This window comes from Harpia harpyja, chromosome Z (assembly GCF_026419915.1).
Source record: "Harpia harpyja isolate bHarHar1 chromosome Z, bHarHar1 primary haplotype, whole genome shotgun sequence".
Classification (NCBI taxonomy): Eukaryota; Metazoa; Chordata; class Aves; order Accipitriformes; family Accipitridae; genus Harpia; species Harpia harpyja.
In genome coordinates, this window is record NC_068969.1 from 7774601 (window position 1) to 7796413 (window position 21813).

At 51.3% G+C, this 21813-nt stretch overlaps 1 protein-coding gene across 2 annotated transcripts; it reads right to left on the bottom strand.

Annotated features, from left to right (window-relative positions):
- Positions 1–10384: 10384 nt before the first annotated feature.
- Positions 10385–18840, bottom strand: DUSP7 (dual specificity phosphatase 7). Of its 2 annotated transcripts, XM_052777157.1 has the most exons (3): positions 18158–18823; positions 15368–15796; positions 10385–12794 (listed from the first exon to the last, which is right to left on the bottom strand). In XM_052777157.1, exons 1-3 carry the CDS (start codon positions 18567–18569, stop codon positions 12487–12489), a joined length of 1149 nt encoding a protein of 382 aa, XP_052633117.1. In that variant the 5' UTR covers positions 18570–18823; the 3' UTR covers positions 10385–12486. The 2 variants fall into 2 exon arrangements, with proteins under 2 accessions (XP_052633117.1, XP_052633118.1); XM_052777158.1 differs by lacking the exon at positions 15368–15796 and having other exon boundaries at positions 18158–18840.
- Positions 18841–21813: the final 2973 nt, after the last annotated feature.

A 21813-nucleotide genomic window follows, 5' to 3' on the forward strand; every position in this document is an offset into this window, starting at 1 on the left:
ACAGCTTCAGCACACTCCACCCAGCCCACATGAAAGGTGAGCATGAGGGGCAGGCCAAGTCTCTGACTGGTACAGGCTCCAGCTAGGGGTCTAGGCAGGGGAAAGAAACACCCCACCAACCCACTCATGCTAGAAGAAAAGATTTGTGGTTTTCTGCGTTTTCAGAAATGCCATGCAACATTAAATACCCGACGGGTATATTAGCACATCTGCGTCAGGAAAAAACACACAGCCCTTTTCTCTTATTTAGTGTTTTACCCAAATCAAAACTGAGAAATAAAGTACTCCATCCATGCACTGCAGCTTGAATCAGTACACAAGTGACAAAAAAATTGCTTTTAAAGACACTTTTCCCTGTTCTTTTCTCAGGCTACTCCTCCTCTGGTGACACAAAGCAGAATCTGTCTCTTCCTCTCTGCTGAAGCTGAGATCAAACAGCAACTTTACCACATCATAAGTTACAATTAAGGCTACTCCTGAAAAAAGATGATCCTTCCCTAACTAAATGCTAAAGCTCTCCTGGCATTTCTCTTCCTATTGTCTGTATCCAGCCCTGTATTTATAAGATTAGCCTTAAATTAGGGCAGTTTCCTCATTCTTCCTTCACTCTTACTACAGCCTGGTTCCTGGGAATCTGATCCTATCTTCCACAGAGGTTACTCCCTGTTGATAGGAAACATCTAGTGTATGTGGGCAGGAAGCGCCAACAGAGGATAATGAGGATTAAGAGAGAGTCCTTGTTATGACTTATCACCACAGCAGATCAGGAGACTCAGTGGGCCATTTGATCAACAGGAACATTAGGAACTTGTCTCACACTCCCACACAATGTCTCACCCCACTGTCGTGTGGGTTAAAGTAGCACACAGGGGCTTTGAGGGCAGGATGAGTAGCCCTGGACCATCCAGCTACTTCCATGTCATCCAGTTCTTCCTAACCAGAAGCACAGTACTTCAGAAGTGATGGGAGAGGACAGGTCAAAGAAAGAGAATCCTTTTGGAGTTGGTTTCTTGCCCAAACATTCCTCAGAGGAGAAAAAGAGGCAGGTTTGTCCACCCAGGCAATGGCTTTCTATCACCCAAGGAAACTGTTCATTTCAGAGTGATGGGTGCTGGTGAAGGACAAGATGTTTCTGTTGGTGCAAAGCCCCTCTCCCTGCTTTGGCTGTCCTACGCTACATTGCAATGTCTGTTTGATAACAGATGTACAATAACTTCAGGAGTTTTCTCCTCCAGCCATGCACTTTGGGAGCTCTCTTGACTGAACAGAGAGAAAGAGAGCACAATATCTCCAGCCTCCATAAAAGCTTCTCACACACACACAATTGCAGTGTGCCACACATGGCTTACTTCAGGACAGCATCTTCTTGGAAAAGCAGAGGAATCAGAGCCACTAACTGTGGTTGGATCAAGCTTCATCCTGCCCTGTGTCCTGTCTTCAATGGTACTTGATAGCAGCACCTAGGGAAGAGTGCAAGAACAGGCCAAGCATGTAGCTATGTTTCATTACAAACACTTTCCCAGGCTCCAGCTATTTGCAGCTGCGGGACTTTCTCAACAAGACTGTGTACTGATATATAAAAGCACTCAATGGATTTTCCTTGCATTAGTTACTCCAATCTCCCACAAACCTACATAAACACTTTTGTTCACCACAGATTCATACAGTGCATTTACACAGTCTATTCTCAGTTCTCTTCCTAGAAGTCGATTGTTTTCGGGTTTTTTGACCATACTCAGAATCAAGCCTTGCTCCTATAGCCCCGTTCATTGCACTTCTGCAATCTCTCTCCCAAGTGACATTATCCTGTTTTGAGCCCGTTGCACTGCATTTTAGACTAAATGCAGTCTTGCATCTTTACCCACTTGCCCCTGGATTGCTTTGCTTCTCAGCATCATATGCTGCAACCCCACCACTCCACATTGCAGAGTCTTCCTACAGCTATTCAGTGCAGGTTTTGGGTTTTGCTCCTCTGAATAGTTCGCAAACTTCATCATCTGCCACTTACTCCTCTTTATCATTAACAGACATATTCAACAGCTCTGGCCTTTGACAGGCCCTTGTCGCATTTGACTGATGTGAATTCTCTATTGGGAAAGCTGGCCTGTCACCTCAGTCTTTCGTTTCCCATCTTTCAGCTCATTATTTACCCATTAGAGATCCCCATGAGATATCCCGAAACCCTGAGAGCACAATAGGACCTCTGGCTGGCCAGGGTCCAGCCACCCATGGAGTATCTTGACAAAGACCTGTTCTCCCATCTGCTCTCTCAGCTCAACTCCTCAGCTTGCAGGCCTCAATAACCTCCCCCAGGAAGGCTCCCAGTTGTATCAGCAAGGAAAGGAGAACAGCTTCACCCCAGGCACAGCGCAGTAGTTAACATTTAGTATGGACTGACACAATGTAATGGCAGCAGCCAGGCACCAAGGAGGCTGAGCTCCTCTGGCTGAGCATCCTTCACTCTGCTGAACTCAAGCTATGCCAGACCACTGCAAGAAATTCCTGGAGCTCAATTTCTTTTTCCTGGGGGGGGCCTTGAACAAGTCCCCACAGCAACACTACCAGGACTTCCTCCGGCAACACCCTGGGCTTGGAGCAGCCACAAAGAGAACTGTCATTACTCAGCAACCCAGCTTGCTCCCAAACCCTGGAAAACATCCGGAGAGAAAAAAACGTGGCTCTTCTTAATATCCCTTCGCTGGATACTATTCCTCAATCCTAGGGAGATGAACAGAGCGCAATCTTTTCCCCTAGTGACTATCTTCCATCCTGCCACCCAGCCCTCCTCCCCCAGATCGTCCCTGTGGATTTAAGTCTTCACCTCCCAGCCACACCATGCTTTTGCAAAGTGCTCTTCCAGCCTCCTCCACCCCAGAGCTACTCGCATTTCAGCACCCAGAGAACAAGCCTCAGGAAAAGCACCTTCCTCTTCTTTCACAAGGAGCGGACGATTGCTTCAGATAATGGTATTAAGTGAACAAGTTGGACACTGAGCAGCAAGATTAGTTCCCACAAAGACTGGGTAGTAATGAGAGTGGTTAAAGACAGGTAATGAGTGGGTGGCATTTGTCAGCTTCATAATGTAGATTATAATTTGTTTATTGCTCTTGCTACTGCTTTCGCTGCTGTTGGAATGCAATTAAATAATAGCGCCTATGAGTCCTGCCGGGTATCTGTCATCCCTGACCTACAAACATCCCTGGGCCTCTGCTGCACATGCAGTAGCACTGGACACGTGGTGGCATTGCATGGCCAGTAGGAAGTATCCCGCAGCTCAGGAAGAAAAGTGAACTCCATAGGCAAAACCAAATGTATCTCCACAAGGAACAGGCTCACAAAAGTTTTGGAGATTCAAGAAAACTAACCATCATCCATTCATAGTTTCATTCACAGTTATTTCAGGACAGTGACATCTGGGAGTTACTCTGGACTGCCAGAGATGAGAGCTTTATTTTAACACTGAGGCAGGGAAAATGTTCTTGCTTGCAACTCACCACGAGTCCCATCTCCAACGTCAAGTGCTGCATCTCTTGGTGGCCACTAACACTAGCTGCAAGCACCCACCATTTTCCAGGGGAGCCAGCACGTATGATCCAGGAGTGCTTTTCACAAGACAGATGCTCCTCTCCTGAGAGGATCTGTCTTCTCCCTTCCCATCTGAGAGGGGCCTGGCTAGCCTAGTCTGGGGGATGAGGCTGCAGGCACCAGACTGATACAGACACTCTGAGGGGAGCGTGGACAGGCAACAAGATGGGGCTTTCCTGGCTACTGCTGGTTCAAGCCATAGCTAGGAAATGACAGTCCCATCATACTGACTGGAAACTGTAACTTTGTAGAAGCACTGATTCTGTATCAGGAATGCACACTGGCAGACAGCAGCTTCAAACATGACTAGATTTGTTTTATTAAAAATACTGGCATTTGTAAATCTTCCTTCATGCACACACACACACACACTTCTTTCCACTTTTACCGCATTTAAAACTAGACTGGGAATTTCTCTAAAACTGCCTGAGCAGCTGCCAACACAGGAAAGCAACAAGCTGGCTGCTCTGGGCTTTTTCGGATACAGTCTTTGTGCAGCTCAGCCCCTTATTTGGACCCCCATCAGCATGGCACCCCTCAACACTAGCACCTTCACCATGTTCTGCTGCAGGCCTCGCTGGATGGAGGCAGAAAGGGTCAGTGGAGAACCTCTGCTTCACTAACTTTCAACAACAACCCTCCTGCGCCTCCCCAAACCACTTAAGTCCTTCCCTTTGCAAAGAAAAACATACTGCAGGGACATAAATAAAAATCAGCGGCAAATTTCGGCACTGAACTGCACTATCAGTGCATGTTTGGGCACAAGCTAGCGCCCACTGAAGTCAGCAGAAGTTTGGAAAGACAAAACACCTCCCACACAAAGGAGAGACAGAGGAAGCAGTCAGAGCTGCGAGGCAGATAAGCTGCCTGTTAGAACAGGCTTGGACTGTCCTAGCAGGAAGATGTTGTCCAATGAGAGGGAAAGCTATTTGGGGAATGAATGAATAGTGAAGCTTCTTGTTAAAAAAAAAATAAAATAAAAAAACCCAAACAAAAAAAAAAAAAACAACCCACAAGACTTTCCCAAACATGTCTCTCAGCTTTCTGCCAACTGGATGCAAGGCCAAGACATGCAGGAGCCTGCTTGAACCTCTAGTGCAGGATCATTCAAAGGCAACAGCCTGAATGGGGGCAGAGGGAAGGTGATGAACGGCAGCGAGGACACAGAGACAGAGCTGACAGCAGAGCTGATCCTTGTTCTGTTAGAGGAGAGGGCAGCTTTCTGCGACCTCAGCACCCTGAATCCCCCCAAACTTACATCCAGCATCCTGCTTTGCACAGCTCCGAGAGGATCCTGCTTGGCCCTCGGGGGTGTGATCCTGCCTGGACCACTGCCTGCTCCAAGCAGCAGGGAATCAGCCATCCAGGGAGAAGAAGTGGCAAATTTAGAGTAAGACCCAAATGAACTGCATCACTGGAGCAGAGCTGTAAATCTTCCACCAGGTACAGAGCACTTCACTGCCAGGATTGCATGGTAAAATGACGGATCCAATTCAGAGCTGCAGTGGTGAAAGGAAGGAGAATGATTACCCCAAACCCAAAGTGACAACCCCTCTAACTGAACCCTTCATACACATTTCAATTCAAAATCTCCCATACAGAAAAATGCTGTCCTTCTAGGGTGTTGCATCTGCAATCAAACCTCAGAGCTCAGCTTCTCGCTGGCACAAGGCTTTCACTAATGCCGTATCAGTGACCAGGGTCTCGCCAACGCACCAGTCTGCTCCCTCCCACTTTCTGCAGGGTTTATCACAACAATTCACCTCTCAGAAGAAAACAAGGCAAAATCACAAGCCAAACTAGAGCAGTCCTTACAAGAAAAGGAAAGGAAAGAAAAAGACAACACAGACCAGAAAAAGAATAAACTTCATAAAAGCAAAACCCCAAATCATGAAGAATCTGCCCTTGAGGCAGTGATGGGAGATGAGCAGAGAGATGAGAAGAGCAGAGTGCCTGAATACAGAGACTTCCAAAATAAAGCAGCGAGAAACCCAGCAAATGACTTTACATAAGCCAGATGTTTCTCCAGGGAAAGAAAATAGGAAAATACATAAATCTGTCTGGATTCCCCTTCCTCCACTCATACTTGGTTCCCTCACTAGATACTTCTTAAGGCCCTACATGCTCTTGGATCACTTGCAGCACAGAAGTAACACACATCCCCCCAAATCTCCCCATGGCACAGCCAGTCTCCATTTCTAACATGCTCTCATGCCTCTGAGAGAAAGCCAGGGCTCCATTCTCCTGCAGAAGGACCATAGCTTTGCAGAAGCAGCTGCCAGGTGAAAGTACCTCAAATCCCAACAATCCGAAGAAACAGAAAGCAGTGGAGAAACCGGGGAAAGCAAATAAGGATAATGCAGAACAAGTGCAAGTTCAGCTATGAGCACAACCAACCAGAAGGGAGAAAGAAAGGCCAGAGAGTGCTGGCGGTCTTGCCTTGCACCAGGCAGGGGAGGGGGGTCCATATTGCCCCAGTACTGAGGGGCCCGCACAGCCCACAGAGGCTCGGCACCAGCAGTCTGGGGCCGTACCGCCAGCCTGGGTGTCTGTGCCTGCCACATGATTAATTCCCACCCCTTGACTGTGCCATCAAAGCTGAACCACAGCATCTGCCCTGACCCAGCTCCCAACCTAAAAACACGATGGCGACACGGCTGAGCAGGGCACCATGGAAGTGTCAGGGAGGAGCCCGGAGGCACCAGAAACTTACAATGCCATTGCAAGCAGCTCACAGTCTCTGACCGCTGGTGCCAGCGCCATCACAGCTGCTGAGGACTGCCGCCGCCATCGCAGGCTGAGGGGTTCAGCTGCTGCCAGCCACGCAGCGTCTTCTTCCCCCTGCTGTTCATCCTCCCACGACTCCTTCGCAGGACCCAGCTGCCTTTCTGTACCACCATGATGGCCATGAGTCTTTCAGGCCTTCCCAGGCCACCAGTTGGGGACCTCTAAGGTACCACCCAAGACGTCACAGCAGCTCCTCAGGTGTTTTGGAGAGGAAAAAGGTGAGAGCAGAGACAAAGCCAGGCTAGGAAAAGGAGACAGTCCTCACCGAGGTGATTTCCCCCACACACACTACAAGCCTTGCTGGCCCAGGAAGGGGGGGCTGGTGCACCCCTCTCAGGGCAGCAGCGGCAATGACGGGAAGGGGCGTGCTGTGGGGAGGAGGGACACAAAATGGCTGCCACTGCCTACCCTGGGGAGAGAGCTGCCCTGACGTCCACACCATATTGCTCCCTGCCTCACGGTTTCCTGCCAGTTTAAGGCAGATACCACACAGATGCCACGCAAACAGCCATTTAAACTTGAGCATGGCCCCCAGGAAACAAGCACATTTGCTGCTTCATCGTCACATCACTAGCGGACCCACATGTGGCAGCCCAAACGCCACACCACCCAGCTGGACACGGCAGCCCTCAGCACCCACTTGCCCCCATCCCAGCATGGTGAGCCTCCTCGGTGCAATACAGCTGCTGGCACACAGCACAAGTGTTGCCTTCACGCCACAGTCTTGTAGTGGTGTCTCCTACCCAAATGTCACACCTGGGCCAGGGATCCAGCAGTGACCTCGTGGCAGCTCTGGGCAGCCTCGCGACGGCCCATCCTGCTGGGCCACACAGCAAGAAGGTCAAAAGACAAAGCCAGTAGAAAGGGGAACTTTGCAGCTTGAATAGAGGAACTCGCAGGAACAGGACGTGGAAGCTGGATGGGACTCCCATGAGCTGCTCTCCGTGCCTGCCGAGTATTTCCTCGGCTGCCCTCTCATCCCAAATTACATTTAGCCAGCTCAGCACTCTGACCTCAAGCATGATTAAGAGAAAGATTTGAGGAAGCACAGGAGCAAATGGCACAAACCCCAGAAAAAAGCCCACTTTCACACACTTTCCGAGCAGCCTAGAGCATGACTATCACAGCCTGTGCCAGCCCGCTGTAAATACAGGGATGTGTTGATTAGCTGAACTATTTACATGCCTTTGCAACACTGCAAATAGCCTGATTTGCTCACATAAAGGATAAAAAAAGAAAATAACAGCCCACAAATAACCTGGTTACCTTGGAAATGTGAGCACCCAAATTCAGACGGTGGCAGGAAGCCTGCTTTCCCACGTGCATCTCTGGGTGACGCAACAGCAGGCAAGTTCAGAGCTGCAAAGGTTGACTTGCATCATGCTGAGAACGTGTTTGATGCCACACCAAGAAATAAGGGCCTAGGAGAGGGGTAAGGGTAGACACAAGTGAGGGAAAGCAAGCTACAAGTAACCCCAAAGCCCCTTCCGCAAGCTCATGTCCTGCTCATTGGGGTCCCGATGTTGCCTCCACCACACCTTCACACCTCCCTCCTGCGGTTGTTTGGGGCACATCTCCCCTACCTTTGCATTGTCTCTCTATCATTGCCTATGACCACAAGTAATCCTCACTACACTGCCCTGGGAACCTACTCTTTCATCTCCTGTTTCACAAGATGCCAAGCAGTCACCCTCATGCTCAGGACATACCTGCTCTCCTTGCCCTTCCCTCTCCAGCTGGGGTGAGCAGCCAGGCTCTGCCAGGCAGCATGGAGGGAGGCAGGATGGGATGTGCTGCGCAAAGGGCTGCTGGAAGTATTCAGAATCAGCTACCTGGGCTTCCTGGTAGGGAACTGCAGAATTTTAGCTCTACCTGTGTTCAGAGCTTTGTGCTTTTGCCATGACTTGAAACGGAGGGAAGAACTTTTTGAAAGCACCTGGGACAAAGTCATCCTCAAAGGAAGAGAGAAAAAAGAAAAAAAAAAATTCCCACTCATATTGCCTGAGGGCTTGTGGCATCACAAGTGAAAACCCAGGGAGAGCAGATCTCTGTGCTCAAACAAGAGATTACCTGGTTTTGTAGAGCAGAGCACCACAGAGCATCTTACCAGCAGATTGTCTGGAATCAATGGGTTAACCGAGAAGCTTCTCCCTGCTGCGTGTGGGAAGCGGTATCTCCTTGCCAAATTCCACCGATCTGAACATAACCAGCTTTCTCACTCAGCCCGTGCTCCTACGCTTAGCTAGTGCTCGTGCCCGCCTCTGCAAAGGAGTATAGACAGACCCCACGCTCTCTTTTCTCTATTTCTCCAGCATTGCCCCTGTCCTGATGTCAGTTCTTGTCTCCTCACTAAATTACAGGACATAAGGTCTCCAAGGAACCCCCCCGCCAAGAAGCACAGTGCAAGACATTTGTAAAACACTGATGGCTGAGGACCAGCCAGGCTGGCTGCTCCCTGCTGTAGAGGCCAGGAAGATTGGAAAAGTCTCCTTTGGGTCCTAGAGGAAAGAGCACTTGCAGGTGGCAGGATGGTTTTCAGACAAGCTATCTCCTTCCTTTTGCAATGGGGCTTTTAAGTGCAGCAGTGGCAGGACACTCACAACAGACTTGTGTCTCCCAGGATCAGGTACTCCGAGGGAGCTGCCTGCTGAGGAGCAGCCTGGCAGCTGCCTGAACACCAGCTCTTCCACCAAGGCCATTGCAAATAGCAGCTGTGCTGTTCCAGCCAGCCACAACTCAGCTACTAAGCAAATGTGCTTACAGAGCTAATGCTAACTGCTAATACCCTATTCCATACCTTAGCAGAAAAACATAAGAGGAAATTAGATGGAAGCAAACATAGCCATACACCCGACAAGCTGTTCTGCACTCCTTCAGTGCACAGCCAGCCTCCAGCATGGTTTCATATCTTCCTCAAGAGCTACTCTACCATGTAATTACAGGGGAAAACTTAAAGGTCTTCTTTTCCCTGCATAACAGGTAGATTTTTATTTGTTGAGCCACAAACAGGCCTCTAAATCAATATATAGATTCCCATCATGCAGTCAAGGAGTAAACAAACAACTTCTCACACACACACACACACACACGCTCCCTTGGCTTCTGCTTCAGCCTCTGACTACCTCCCCTGCTTTGCGACGGGCTCTGTACCCATCAGCCTGAGCTCCTTCTGGAATAAAACTAGCTATATTTGGTGCTCAGGCCCTAGAATTAGAAGAACAAGATCACACACACTCACTCACTTTGAGGAACTGAATGACTGAATAGATACTAATTTAATTTCTTGCCATTTACATTAAAACATTAAAGGAATGCTGGGGTGGGGGGGAGCAGGGCACGGAACCCACTCCTGCTCAGTCCTGCCCAGCTATGAGCAGAGGCATAGGGAGCCACAGCTCCCTTAGCTGGGCTGCACTCAGGCACCTTGGAGCCACATTTCACCCTAAAGCACCCTCATCGCCCCTCCAGGTTTCGCACAAACAGCTTGCACCCACAGCAGGGGAGGACAGGGGGACAAGCCCATGTGCAACACCGCAGCCAGGGGCTCGGCCCCCCACCTGAGGGTGCAGAAGTCATCAGGTGGCTGCCCACGAGGCCACAACTTCTTGCTTTCCTACCAAAATAAAGTCTGCTATCACAACAGTTGTGGGCAAGGCCTTGCCATGCCTTTGTAGGCCACGCTTAAACAGCGAACAAAAGTATCTTTAGTTTATCTATTTAATTTTGGCACAGAGGAATGGCTGGGGTCAAAGCTGGTCCCATTCTCAAGCTGTTCTTTGTTCTCCGGTTTATCCAATACCCCATATCCCTCTCCTCGCCCTCCCACCTCTCCCTCTCCATTTTACCACAGGTCTTAAAAATTAAGCTGTGCATGAAACCAAACACCACACTTGAACACTGCCCAGCAAATGCTCTTCATGGTCACAGAAGAACACTAATTGACCATAAAAAAACGGATAAGAACAGTGTGCCCTTATATGGGCAGAGGCTAGACAAGCATCTGACACAAACATCATTTTTAAAGAAAAAATAATATTTATTTGCAATATAAACAAAGTCCCAATATTGGATCAGTATATATAGGGTCACTAATTTTCCTTCATAACTCAGAAAACAGAACCATTCCTCACTACCAAGCTCTCATTTGTACTAATCAGAAGATGCATCTTTTTTTTTTTTTTTTCCTTTAAAGAAGAAAGACCACTAACAGCACAGGAAGCCTTTACAAACCAGCTTAGCTGTAATGCAATACAGATGCACTGTCAAAAAATCCCTGAAAAAATAAATTCCTCCATGAGGTAAGATGCAATTAGGATATTCTCAATTTTCTCACTCGCAACCGTACTTACGCCCATTCTCCCTTCCAATGACCCACGATCCCAACATTGTTGCAAACAAAACCCAACGAACAAACAAACAAAAAACAACCAGAAAACAAGAAAGAGAAGCTCATTCCAACACTCTGGTAACATCTTTAACAAAAAGAACAGTTTCAGGATGTGACAGCGTCAAACATTCCTCCAGATGGAGATGATTTTTTTATTATTTTTTTCTTTTTCTTGAAAAAAGTACAAAAAACTGGATATTTAGAAAAAATCCGTGGCTTTTTTTTTTTTTTTTTTTCAGTTACATGAGAGTTAAAGTGGACAGGGAGGGGGGAGAAAGGAGGGACTACATTGCAGCCAATAAAGAAATCTCCAAATCCATTCTGCCCTCCTCCCAGAAATTATTACCACTTCCTCCCCTCCCGGCTTGGTATAAGGTGTTTGCCAAACACTAGCCAGAAATATAAACAAGTCTTCTCAGAATAGAAGGCACGGCATAAAGTTATTCGAAAGAGGAAGAAAAAAAAAATCAGAACCTCTGTTGAAAGCTCCAATCATCTCAGAATTTGCCAGTTAATATATATATTCATATATATATATATAAAAAAATTCTCTGTTACAATGCTCTTCTCATCATTTCCACTTCTCTTCACTCCCCTCACACGCTCCATGTGTGACGATTCAGTCCTGTCCCACTACGCAATCCTCGCTCTGCTCCAGGCACTCGCCACGTTCCCCCCTCCACCCCGCACACGTGGGAAAGAATTGAGTGTGCACGAGAAACGCCAACATCACAACTACCTTCTGTACTCAGGAAGCTGGAATGGTTTTGGGCCAGCTGGATGACATTAAGTCAGTCAACAGGCAGCAAAGAACGAAGCTGGGCTCAGACATGCTTCTACCAGCTCTGGAGGCTACAAGAGTTTTACCTCTGGCAATAGCAAACAGTGTTTTTGGCAGGGGTGGCGTTAAAAAAAAAAAAAGCTTGCGGCTTAGTCACCTTGGCTGAATCAGTGCAGAGTTTGTGATTGTGAGTGCAGGAGTGGTGAAGGGGTTGCGTTTAAGCCCAACTGGCCTTCACACATAACAAAGCTTCCTACCAGATGCTAACAACAACAGCAGCAGCATGTATCTCTCTCTGGAGTACCCAGTAATATGCCAGGACATACCAAGGCTTCACAAAGTGTGCAAAATGCATTTGGTCAATATAAACATTTGATTAAAAAAAAATAATAAATGATCAAACAAGAAACAGAATAAAATACTGGTTTTGCAACCTCGTCTGTACAAACAGTCAGGAACTTACATATTTAAAAAGAGTTTGAACCCAAAGCTCGAGTAAGATCTACCTTTTCTTTTTTTAAAATCAAAAAAAAGTAAACTTGGGTTTTAAAACAGTCTTGGCCCAACACCTTTTGTTCAAGGTTTCCAAGTGCATAAATCTCCTCACTTTCCACAGCAAGCTAACCCCTGGTAGCTCTTCACATGTGTGCGTGCTCTGACAGTCCCAATGCACCCAGGAAAGCGGTTATTGCCGGTAACAGCTGCGTTCAAAACGCTGTAACATCGCCCGTATTAAATAACCCCCTGTAAAAAGACTACCTCTTCAAACCACTTTGATCAGGATACTAATGAACGGCATTAGCCTTCTTAAAGCAGCGATCAGGCACCTCTGCCCAGAGAAGCTAGTCCTTTCAGAGCTGCCTGGCAAGACAGATATTTTTGTAAGAGTTGAAATGCTCAAGAGAAGCGATTCGATGCTCGAGTTCCCGACCAGGCGGCATCCCCTTCATGTGGACTCCAGAGTGTTCAGCTGAAACAGGTTGTGGTTGGTGGGGGTGGTGAAGTAGAGCTGTTCACTGGGTGAGCGGTTGTCACAAGGGCTGTTGAGTCCCAGAGTCCTCTCAAAGTCCAGGAGCTGGCCCATGAAGTTAAAGTTTGGGGAAATGTTGGATTTTTTCCTTTTCACAAAGTCATAGGCATCGTTCAGGGACAAGTTGAGTTTTTGCATCAAGTAGGCGACAGTGACTGTTACGGACCGGCTGATGCCAGCGAGGCAGTGAACAAGGATCCCACACTTCTTGGAACGGGCCTCATCTGAAACAAGACAAGGGGAAGGGGGAGTCTATTATTCTGCACCAAAAACACATGGCTTTGGAGCGGGGCCAGGTGGCAGCTGCAAGCTCCCAGGACCAGCATGACTGCCAGAACTGGATCCCCTGCTCCTAGTGACACCATCTCGTGTCCCTTTGACACCCGCATCTCTCCCCAAAGGGCTCCTGAGATATTCCCACCACACGGCAAAGCTGCACATCCCCATTCCATACAGCAAGGCCAAGCATCTCACCCACTTGAGAAGTATTAATCAAGCCTGACAACACATCCCTTGCCTAAGGAGCATCAGTACGCCGTATTCAAACGGAGAAACGGAGTAACCCGCAAAGGGCAGGTAGAGCTGTAGACAACAGCTCCAGGGAGGTGCTGGTGGTCAGGCATAGCACACCCACCTCAACACCAGCTAACTGGGGAAGGCTGCACACTTGATGAGAGGCTACAGCCCAGCACCATGCAAGCTATTCTCTTCCGCTGCTCTTGTCCTCCTTCTACTAGAAAGTTATGTGAATGTAGTCAAAGCCAATTTAAGCAGAGTCTGAAGTGCAGGAACTTCCCTTATTGTGAAATTGTTCTTTAGGATTGACAGAAACGCACTTCACCACAGACAAACGCTTGTGTTGAAGGAGACTCTCGGGATGAATCGTAGCAGGGAGCAGGAATGCAGGCTGGACCAAAAAATGGCGAGAGAACAGCGACGAAATTTCCCCTCCCTTGCCACCGATTGAAAAGCACACACACACCCATTGTCTCTCGCACAGCCGGAACAGCGTGATCCCTTTATGAATTGACATCTCAGTGCTGAAAGAGGGACACGCCACTGAGAGCGCTGAATGCACGCAAGTACCCAGCGCTGCTTACTTCTGGGCAGCCCTATTTGAAGTCAGTCATTTGACTGAGAGCTTGGCAGGGAGGGAGAAGGTGGCAGGAGAAAGAGGATCCTCGGGCAAAGCCGGAGGTAAGAGACACTCTGGCACCACGAGCGCAAGGAAGGGCAAAGAAGATGCAGGCAAAACAAAATCCAGACCCAAGCCACAACAGGTTTTCTGCCCCAGTCTCCAAAACCAGGCAAGAATTTCCAGTACAGTGGGCAATTGCCCCCCAGCTTACACAGCCCTCCCCCCTAGTCTCTCCCTGTTCAACATTTTTCTGAGACATTTTTGCCTTTCATCTGACCTGTGCCACATTTCTTGGTGTTTGGTTTTAGAATGAGGTAATCCTCCATTTCCTGTCATTAACTGGAAAGCTCAAGTGCGGTGCTGCTCACAGAGACATCGTCTGACTGGAGCAGACTGATCCCAAATGCCACACGCCAGCAGAGACCCCACACCTCACCCCTGATGTTTAATACCACACTCCCTGCGGAAAGTGCAGGTGGGACATCAGACAGGTTCCTGCTGCCACATTGAAGCGGCCTCTTCTGACCACAATCATGTTATTAGAGGACAGAAGCTGTGGGCAAAGGAGAGCACGTGGGAACCAGGGTCTCCAAAGGCCAAAAAGCCACTGAGGACCTACCACTGCTCTGCCCCATTTCAGGTCTTACAGCACAGCAAGCAAGCACATGCAGTGGGATCCAAAACAGGGAGGGGGTAATGAAGCAGCATTGAAACGGGCTGCACAGATTTCAGTCTGAAGGTAAAGGTCCCCTCGCCTTTACCTACACCAATGTTTTTAACCAGATATGAAGCCACAGGTCTTTTAGTAGTTAATGGTGGTAATGACTACCTGTGCCATTCACCCCCCATAAATCAGAACTGATTAGGCTAACAACCATCACCTCACCAGCAGACAGCACAGGTCATGCTGGAAGTGTACATCCCTATTCAGTCCGACAGACACCTCTCACAGAATAAGAAGCAATTTTCAAAGTCAACACTAGCCTGGGAGAAGAGATCTGCCCCCCTCCCCACAACCAGCCAAAGCTGTCTCAGGGGCTGTCTGCACAGCAGTTTTTCCAGCTGAGCTCTGCAGTGTAATTATAATCACTAACTCATTGTGTTGACACTTACCTTAGGAGAAGTATCCATACAAGGAGTTAGTTATGCTAGGGTGACTTACAGCGGGATCACAACTAGACTAGCAAATCCCCTCGGGAAAAGAAAACACCCCTCACCCCCCTAGATTTTAACCACACTTGGGGCTAAGGAATTGCTGGCACCAGTCACGTTAATGCAACTCCCATCAACACTCATTCCTCCGAGCAAAACAAGCAAAGAAGCTCCACTCTGCCTCGATTCAGTCATTTCACACAAGCGCAAATCCCATACAAGGGCAAGAGACAGCGGGGCCGGGTCCAGCAGGGCCAGTCCTACCACTTGCAGGTAACCCGGCTGAGGTGTCTGAGGGCTGAATTTTGGAAGGGGAGGCCTCCCTGAACCCAGCCAGGGTGACACACACCAGAAGTGTCACCTCGGCAGCATGACGCTCAGCTGCTAAGCTAGTGCCGATGCTGTGCCCCGGAGAGGTGAGGCCAGAGATGAGCAACAGCCCTGGGAAGCAGCTTGCCACATTCCCAAACGGTGAGTATGAAAAGAGATGTTCTGCCAACTACCTACCAATGAAAGCAATGGCCTCGGGAAAGAACTGCGAGAGGTTCTGGCTCCAGTGATCTGAGATGGGGATCTGCTTGTACTTGAACTCTCCGTCATGCTCAAACATGTTTGGCAGGTTGGGAGTCACATTCAGGATGTATTTAATGCCGTATTTGCCGAGGACATCCAAGTTGGTCGAATCTTTGGCACAGCCAAGGTACAGGTAAGGTAGGATCTGGACCGGAAAGGCAGGCTGATTGTTAGGGATGGGGCTCCCGTCTGACTCCGTGGCACTGCTGGGTTCCCTGTCGGATTCGCCATCCGAGCAGTCAGAGCTTATCCGCAGCCCTCCCAGGCCAAGGACCGATGCTGGGGGAGAGTTGCTGGGTGAGGAGCTGTCAAGGTTCGTCTCGCAGTGCTCCGAATATTCGGTCTGAAACTTGTTAAAGCCACCTGGGAAGGGGGAAAGGAGAGAGGGAAGGGGAGAGGCAAAGAGAAAAAGATGTTTTGTTCTTCAGAATGGGAAATCCTTCTACCTGGACACGTGCATGTTACATAGCAAGTCTTTGCCAGCAAAAACTTGGTATACCTTCAACTTCACACCAAGAAAGGCATCTCCCTGCTCCCTCATCTTCCCTGGGCAGACTGCTACTGAGCAAACAGGTCCCAGGAAACCAAAGAGGGTTTCTTACGAAGTTTAATATTGCTTGTGATAAATAGGGGCCAAATCTCAATTGCAAAGAAACAAACATCCAAAAATAAAGTCAATGGCAAGAGACAATCTTGCCTTGTTTAGCTTCTCAGAAATATGGGTCTGGGGCAGTTTGGGCAAGAGCTATTATGCCACCTAGACAGAAAAGCACAGAAGTATCTGTGTCTGAAAAGATAAAGCAAGAACAGCCACATACCCAGCCCAGACACTAAAACCCAATCAAATAATTCACCTTCAAGCAGCAAAAAAGGCCATAAGCATTGCCAAAGAGTGATCCTTACACTTATTTTATCACTACAAACACATTTTGCAACAGAGCAGTGTCACAGGTTTGTTCTTCACCCAAACCCCAGCAGGCTTGAGGAGGGATGGGACCCTTCATGTCTGCTCCTAAGTCCTTTTCTGCGGTTCCTCAGCTCAACAGCTTGGGAAGGAAGGCAGAGGCAGGGAAGCAAAAACCCCACCAATCTACCTCCTTTCCAGGCAATATTAAACCGGAGCTCAGCCATCAGTATCTGACACTGACAAATGGTTTAATTAGAAAGGCCTCCTGGAAACTTTGTTAGTGGGTTCGGCGGTTGTGGCGGGGTCACTGAGCAGGACAGACAGCTCCTGCCACATCCATTCATGAAAAAGGCTCGTCCTCCTCCTCCTCCTCCCCCCCGCGCCGCCAGACAGCGCCGAGGAGCCATTTTGGAATTTTAATTGGAAACATTTCCCACTGAGGCTCCCGGAAAAAGGCAGAGAAAGGGGCTCAGCTCCTCCCCTGCCCATCGGGGAGAGCTTAGGAGTAACTTCAAAGCCGCTCCTTCTTGCGAGGGATGAGGACGATGGGGAGAGAAAAGGGAAGGCAAAGCCCACCGGGAAACCCCAAACCGGGGTGGGATGAGAACTCACCCACCGGCACAGGCAGGGAGCAGATGGACTGGGGGGGAAGAAGTGGGATCAACCCCTGTGCTTGCCCTCCCTCCCCCCATGTCACCTTTGAAGGAGGCTTGTGCGGGCAGTGCAGCCCTGAAGGCTGGTCCCCAAACACCTGCCTGTCCCCCTGCCACCCCAGCCGCGCACCAGGGGCTCCCCCGGCTACCCAAAAAGGGTCTACCAAAAAGCAGCAGTGTTTTTTAAAGAGCTGCAAGTGGTAACTTTCTTCACCACTCTCTCCCCCCCCCCCCAGAGACTCCTCCGCTCTCCTGTTATTTCTGCCTCAAACCCGCCACCCAGCGACCGCACTGGGAGGACTGGGAGGATGCGAAGGGTCCCAGCAGCCCAGCTGTGGGCTCTGCTCAGCCCGCTGAGAAGGCCTGCTGGGATCTTTCAAAATGGCAAACCCTCCCCCCAACCCCCAAAAAACCAAAGACCCCAAACCACCCCAGCCCTCACGAACGTGCGGGGCTCGGCTCCCCCGCAGCAGGGCTCCCCGCTCCTCCATCGCCCGGCCCCGGGGGAGCAGCCGGGCTGCCCCCCCCCTCCAGCCCCGCCGGCATTTCCAGGAACAGGGGGAGAAAAACGCCAAGCGCTCAATTTTCGGAGATGGGGGTGGAGAGAGAAAATGAAAAAAGGGGAGTGCTCTCCTGCCTCCCACCCCCCACCCCCGAAATCTGGCCATCCCTTCCGGAGGGGCTGGAGGAGAGCCTGGCGCCGGGGCGGGGAGCCCCCGAAAGGCCCCCGCCGGGGAGCGGAGGCGAGGGGCGCCCCGGGGGGCGGCGGCGGTGCCAGCCGGGGTCGGTTTGGGACAGGGCAGCGCTGGAGGGGACACCCCGGCGGTGGGGGGGGTCCCTCTCGCCGCTGCCGGGGAGGCGACGCAGGAAGAAGCGGGGCGCTCCCGGCCGCTTCCAGCCTGCGACCATTTTGTGCGGGGGATTAAAGCGGGATGCAGAGGGGGGGGGGGGGGGGGGGGAATTAAAAAAAATATATAAAAATAAACCAGGCAGAGGGAGGTGGGGGGAGGAAGCAAAACGACCCAGCCACCTCCGGCCGGCCAGGGGATGGGCGCCCGGCGACGCAGGGGCCGTCCGGGGGCTGCGGGGGGGGACGACGACGACAAGGGCTGCGGTAGCAGGACAGGGCTGGAGGAATGGCGGGGGGGAAGGGGGGCACCTCACCTTTCAGGTAATAGGCTTTGCAGCCGTCATCGCGCAGCTTCTGGAGCAGGAGCCCCAGGACGGAGGTGGCGGCGCCGCCGTCCTGCCAGTCGGCGGTGGCCTCGTCGTAGAGCAGCACGGTGTCGGCCTTGCAGCGCTTGACGAAGCGCTCCTTGTCCTCGTGGTTGGGGATGATGGAGCGGATGGGCAGGTTGCCCTTCTTGAGGCGGCGGAGCATGAGCCCGGGGATGGCCAGGTTGATGGCCGTCTCGATGTGCGAGCTCTCGAAGAGCTCGTGGGGGCGGCAGTCGAGCAGCAGCAGCGAGCGGCCGCCGCCCGACTCCAGCTCCTCCTGCAGCCACTCCGCGCTCTTGCACGGCATCGCCGCAGCCATGGGCGCCCGCGGGGAGCTCCCCCAGACCTGCGTTTTCATGGGGCTCGGCAGCGGCGGCCGCCAGCGCCCGGCCCACCGGCCACCCACGCGGCGGCCGGACGCGGCCCCGCTCCGCCGCTTCCCCCCCCTCCACCCTCCACCCCGGGCCGGGGCGGGCTTGCGCTGATGCCGGACGCGGCGCCGCTCCTGCACGGCCGTGGGTGCGCGCTGCCTGCGGCCCGGAGCGCGGCGGCGGCGGCCCCCGCTCTGCCCTACGCGGTGCGCCCCATCCCGGCGGCCTCAATTAAAGCGGGGCTTCGCCGGCGGCTCGGCGTGTCATGCCTCGGGAGGCGGGGCGGGCAGCGGGGCCGGCCGAGCGGCAGCACGCCCCGCCCCGCCCGGCGCGGCGCGGCGCGGATCCGATCGGATCGGATCGGATCGGATCGGCGCGGCTTCGCGCACACGCAGCGGGCGGCGCGGCCCCGAGCGGAGGCCCCGCCCCCAGCCGCGCGTCACCGCCTCCCGCCACGCCCCCAGCGCCAATGAGGGGCGCTGGGGGGAAGCGGGTTAGCCTCATATGGGCAGGGGGCGGGGCCCCGCGCCGCGCCGGCGGCGGGGGCAGAGCGCGGGAAGGCGCGCGGGAGGGGTGGGCGCGGACCCTGGCCCGGGCTGCCGGGATCCCGCGCCGCCGCCGGGGCAAAGCCAGCCCGCCTCGCCGGGCCTGGAGGCCGCCCCCTCCCCTCCGTCCGTTCTCTGCCAAAAGTTTTAAGAAAAAGTTAACGGGAGTGAAGTGCCGCGGCCCGCGGGGCGGTGGGTGTGAAGGCCTGCGTGGGTTTTGAGTGGGTCATGCCCAGCCCTGCCTCGGTCTTTGACAGCAACGCGCGGTTCCAAAATAAAATTGACTGAGACTCATTAAGCCTCCGGATTCAGTTTCGTTCTCAGAATGAGCTTCGAAATAGATCACTTTATCTGAGCATCCTCGTTTATTTTTAGAGTATCTTCCCTATTGGTATCCACTACTATAAATACAAACCTTTTGTGCTGCAATAGTGAAATTTCAAGACAGGAATGTAATTGGAGGCATCCTTCTGGTTTCCTTCCATCTTTTACATGCCTTTGCATGTGAATCAGTCCTCTGGTACCAGAAGTTTTCCGTGCCTCACACAAACCGTTGCTGTTGCAAAATAGATTTGATCTTTCTCTTTTTAATGAGCAGGATGACATTAAAGACGTGGTTTTGTATTGCAGTCTATTTTCACCATGCAGACAGTCAAACATTGGTGGGTTGCTCAGAGAGTTTGTGCAATCTCCATCCTTGTTGGTTTTCAAGGTCTGACTCAGCACAGCCCCCAGTAACCTGGTCTGACCTCAGGGCTGACCCAGCTTTAAGCAAGAGGTTTGACTAGAGCCCTCCTGCGAGCCCTTCTCACCTGGGTTATCCTACAAACCCTCGCTCTCCAAATTCCCATGGGCATCAGTGGGACGGGGAATGGCTCTTCCTCCCTGGTCTGGGACAGACAAGCCATTCCTTTTTTGCCCTAACTTCTGTTCTCTTTAGCCTCTTCTTATAAACTTTCTCAGCAAATACTGTTACAAAGGGAAGAGCCAGGGTCTGTCTCACCAGCAGATTCCCAGGCTCAGCGACCTGACTAGGTCTCCACAGGGTTTTTTCCCAGCTGGCTAAATTTCAAGACCTGGGCTGTATCTTGTGTAACAGGAAAGATATTGTTCTTAAAACACCACACACACACGCAAACAAACACGTGCACATACACACATACAGAGTCTTAGTCATAATATTGTTCAAAACTGTGCAGTTCAAATAATTTTGTCTCAAAGCAAAAATACAGATCGGATTGTATTTGAAGACACTTTTCATCCCATCAAGATCTGCTTTTCTCAAAGCCCAGATCTACTACTGAAACCGTAACAGAGCCACTGTCTCCCCAGTGGTCTTTTATATACCTTTGACACATTTAATATCCCAAGGAGGCCATTTTCCTCCGTCTTTAGTACAAAAGTGGCACTCGGCTGTGCTGGCGTCCCTGTCTCCTTTTAGTCTAATTCATAAGTCTGGATCCTAATGAAAATACAGACTCAACACAAGACCTGAGCACATGCTTAACTTTGAGCACGATGAGCATCCCATTGCAAAACACTCTGTGATTTCAGTGGGACTGTGCTCCAAACCATTTGTGGATTTCGTCGGCATCAGCAAAATAAACGGCTTGTTCTACATCGCTTTTTTTGTGACTCAAGTGTGCCCGAGAAAGCGGAACAGCAGAAGCTGTCCACTTCCCCTTGCCCAGTTTATTTTTACCGCTGGTTGCTGTGGGAAGCTATTGTGATTCAGTGTTGCAGTAGGAAGTTACTAACGCTGCTCTTGCAGCAGAGGATGTTGAGGTTCTTATGCAAGCCACAGTCCCAGTGAAAATAGCTGACCTTTCAGTATGTTTATCAAAGCACCTTCAATTCATAAGGGGAAAAGCAGCGGGTTGTGCAAAAAACTTACATCTGGGTCTAAAGCCCTTGGTGTACTGAAAACAGTGCCCAGAAATCTTAAGGGGACTCCTTGGCTCCACTTCGGGGGTGCCAGGGAGGCAGATGTAACCGCCGGCGTGCGGTGCTGTGAAACCAGAAGAGAAATGTTTCACCTCCATTTTGTGGTCGCATTAGCAACCACATAAGTTTCGGGACAGGCTCCAGGCGCATCACCTGCAGAGGCAAGACCAGATTTTACCCTGACGAGGGCGAAAGTAAAATAATGTCACTTCACACCGCTGTGGCATCCATCCTCTGCCCGCGCAGCCAGGAGCTGAGGGACGCTGGGAGAGATTTCCCCTCGCTTCTCCCATCTCCGGGCCCTCAGGAGTACTGCTCATCCCAGTGAATTCCCCTTGCGACCCAGCAGGCAGGCGCAGGCAGGGCTGGCAGCCGCAGGCCGGGCAGCGCAACGGGCAGCTGCCGGTGCCAGCCTGTCGGCATGCTGCCCTCTTGAGTCAGCCGCTCCAAAATGCACCTCAGCCAAAAACCAGACCGAGTTCTCGTCCTCCCAGCGCCAGGCTCCCTTTGCCAGGCCCTGCATCTCCCCGCAGCAGCCGGCGCTGCCATCCAGGGGGACTTGGTCCGTGAAAGAAGAAGTCTCTGCTCTGCAGAGAGCCGTGGGCATCCCCCTCGGATCCCCTCCCAAGGAGAAGGCACCTCACACCCGCGAGGTTTCCCGAAACGTGGCAGATCAGAAGCTTGCAAGCTGGGGCCAGGATGCTGTGCGCCAGCACAGCGGGGCTGGCAGGGGCTCAAGGGT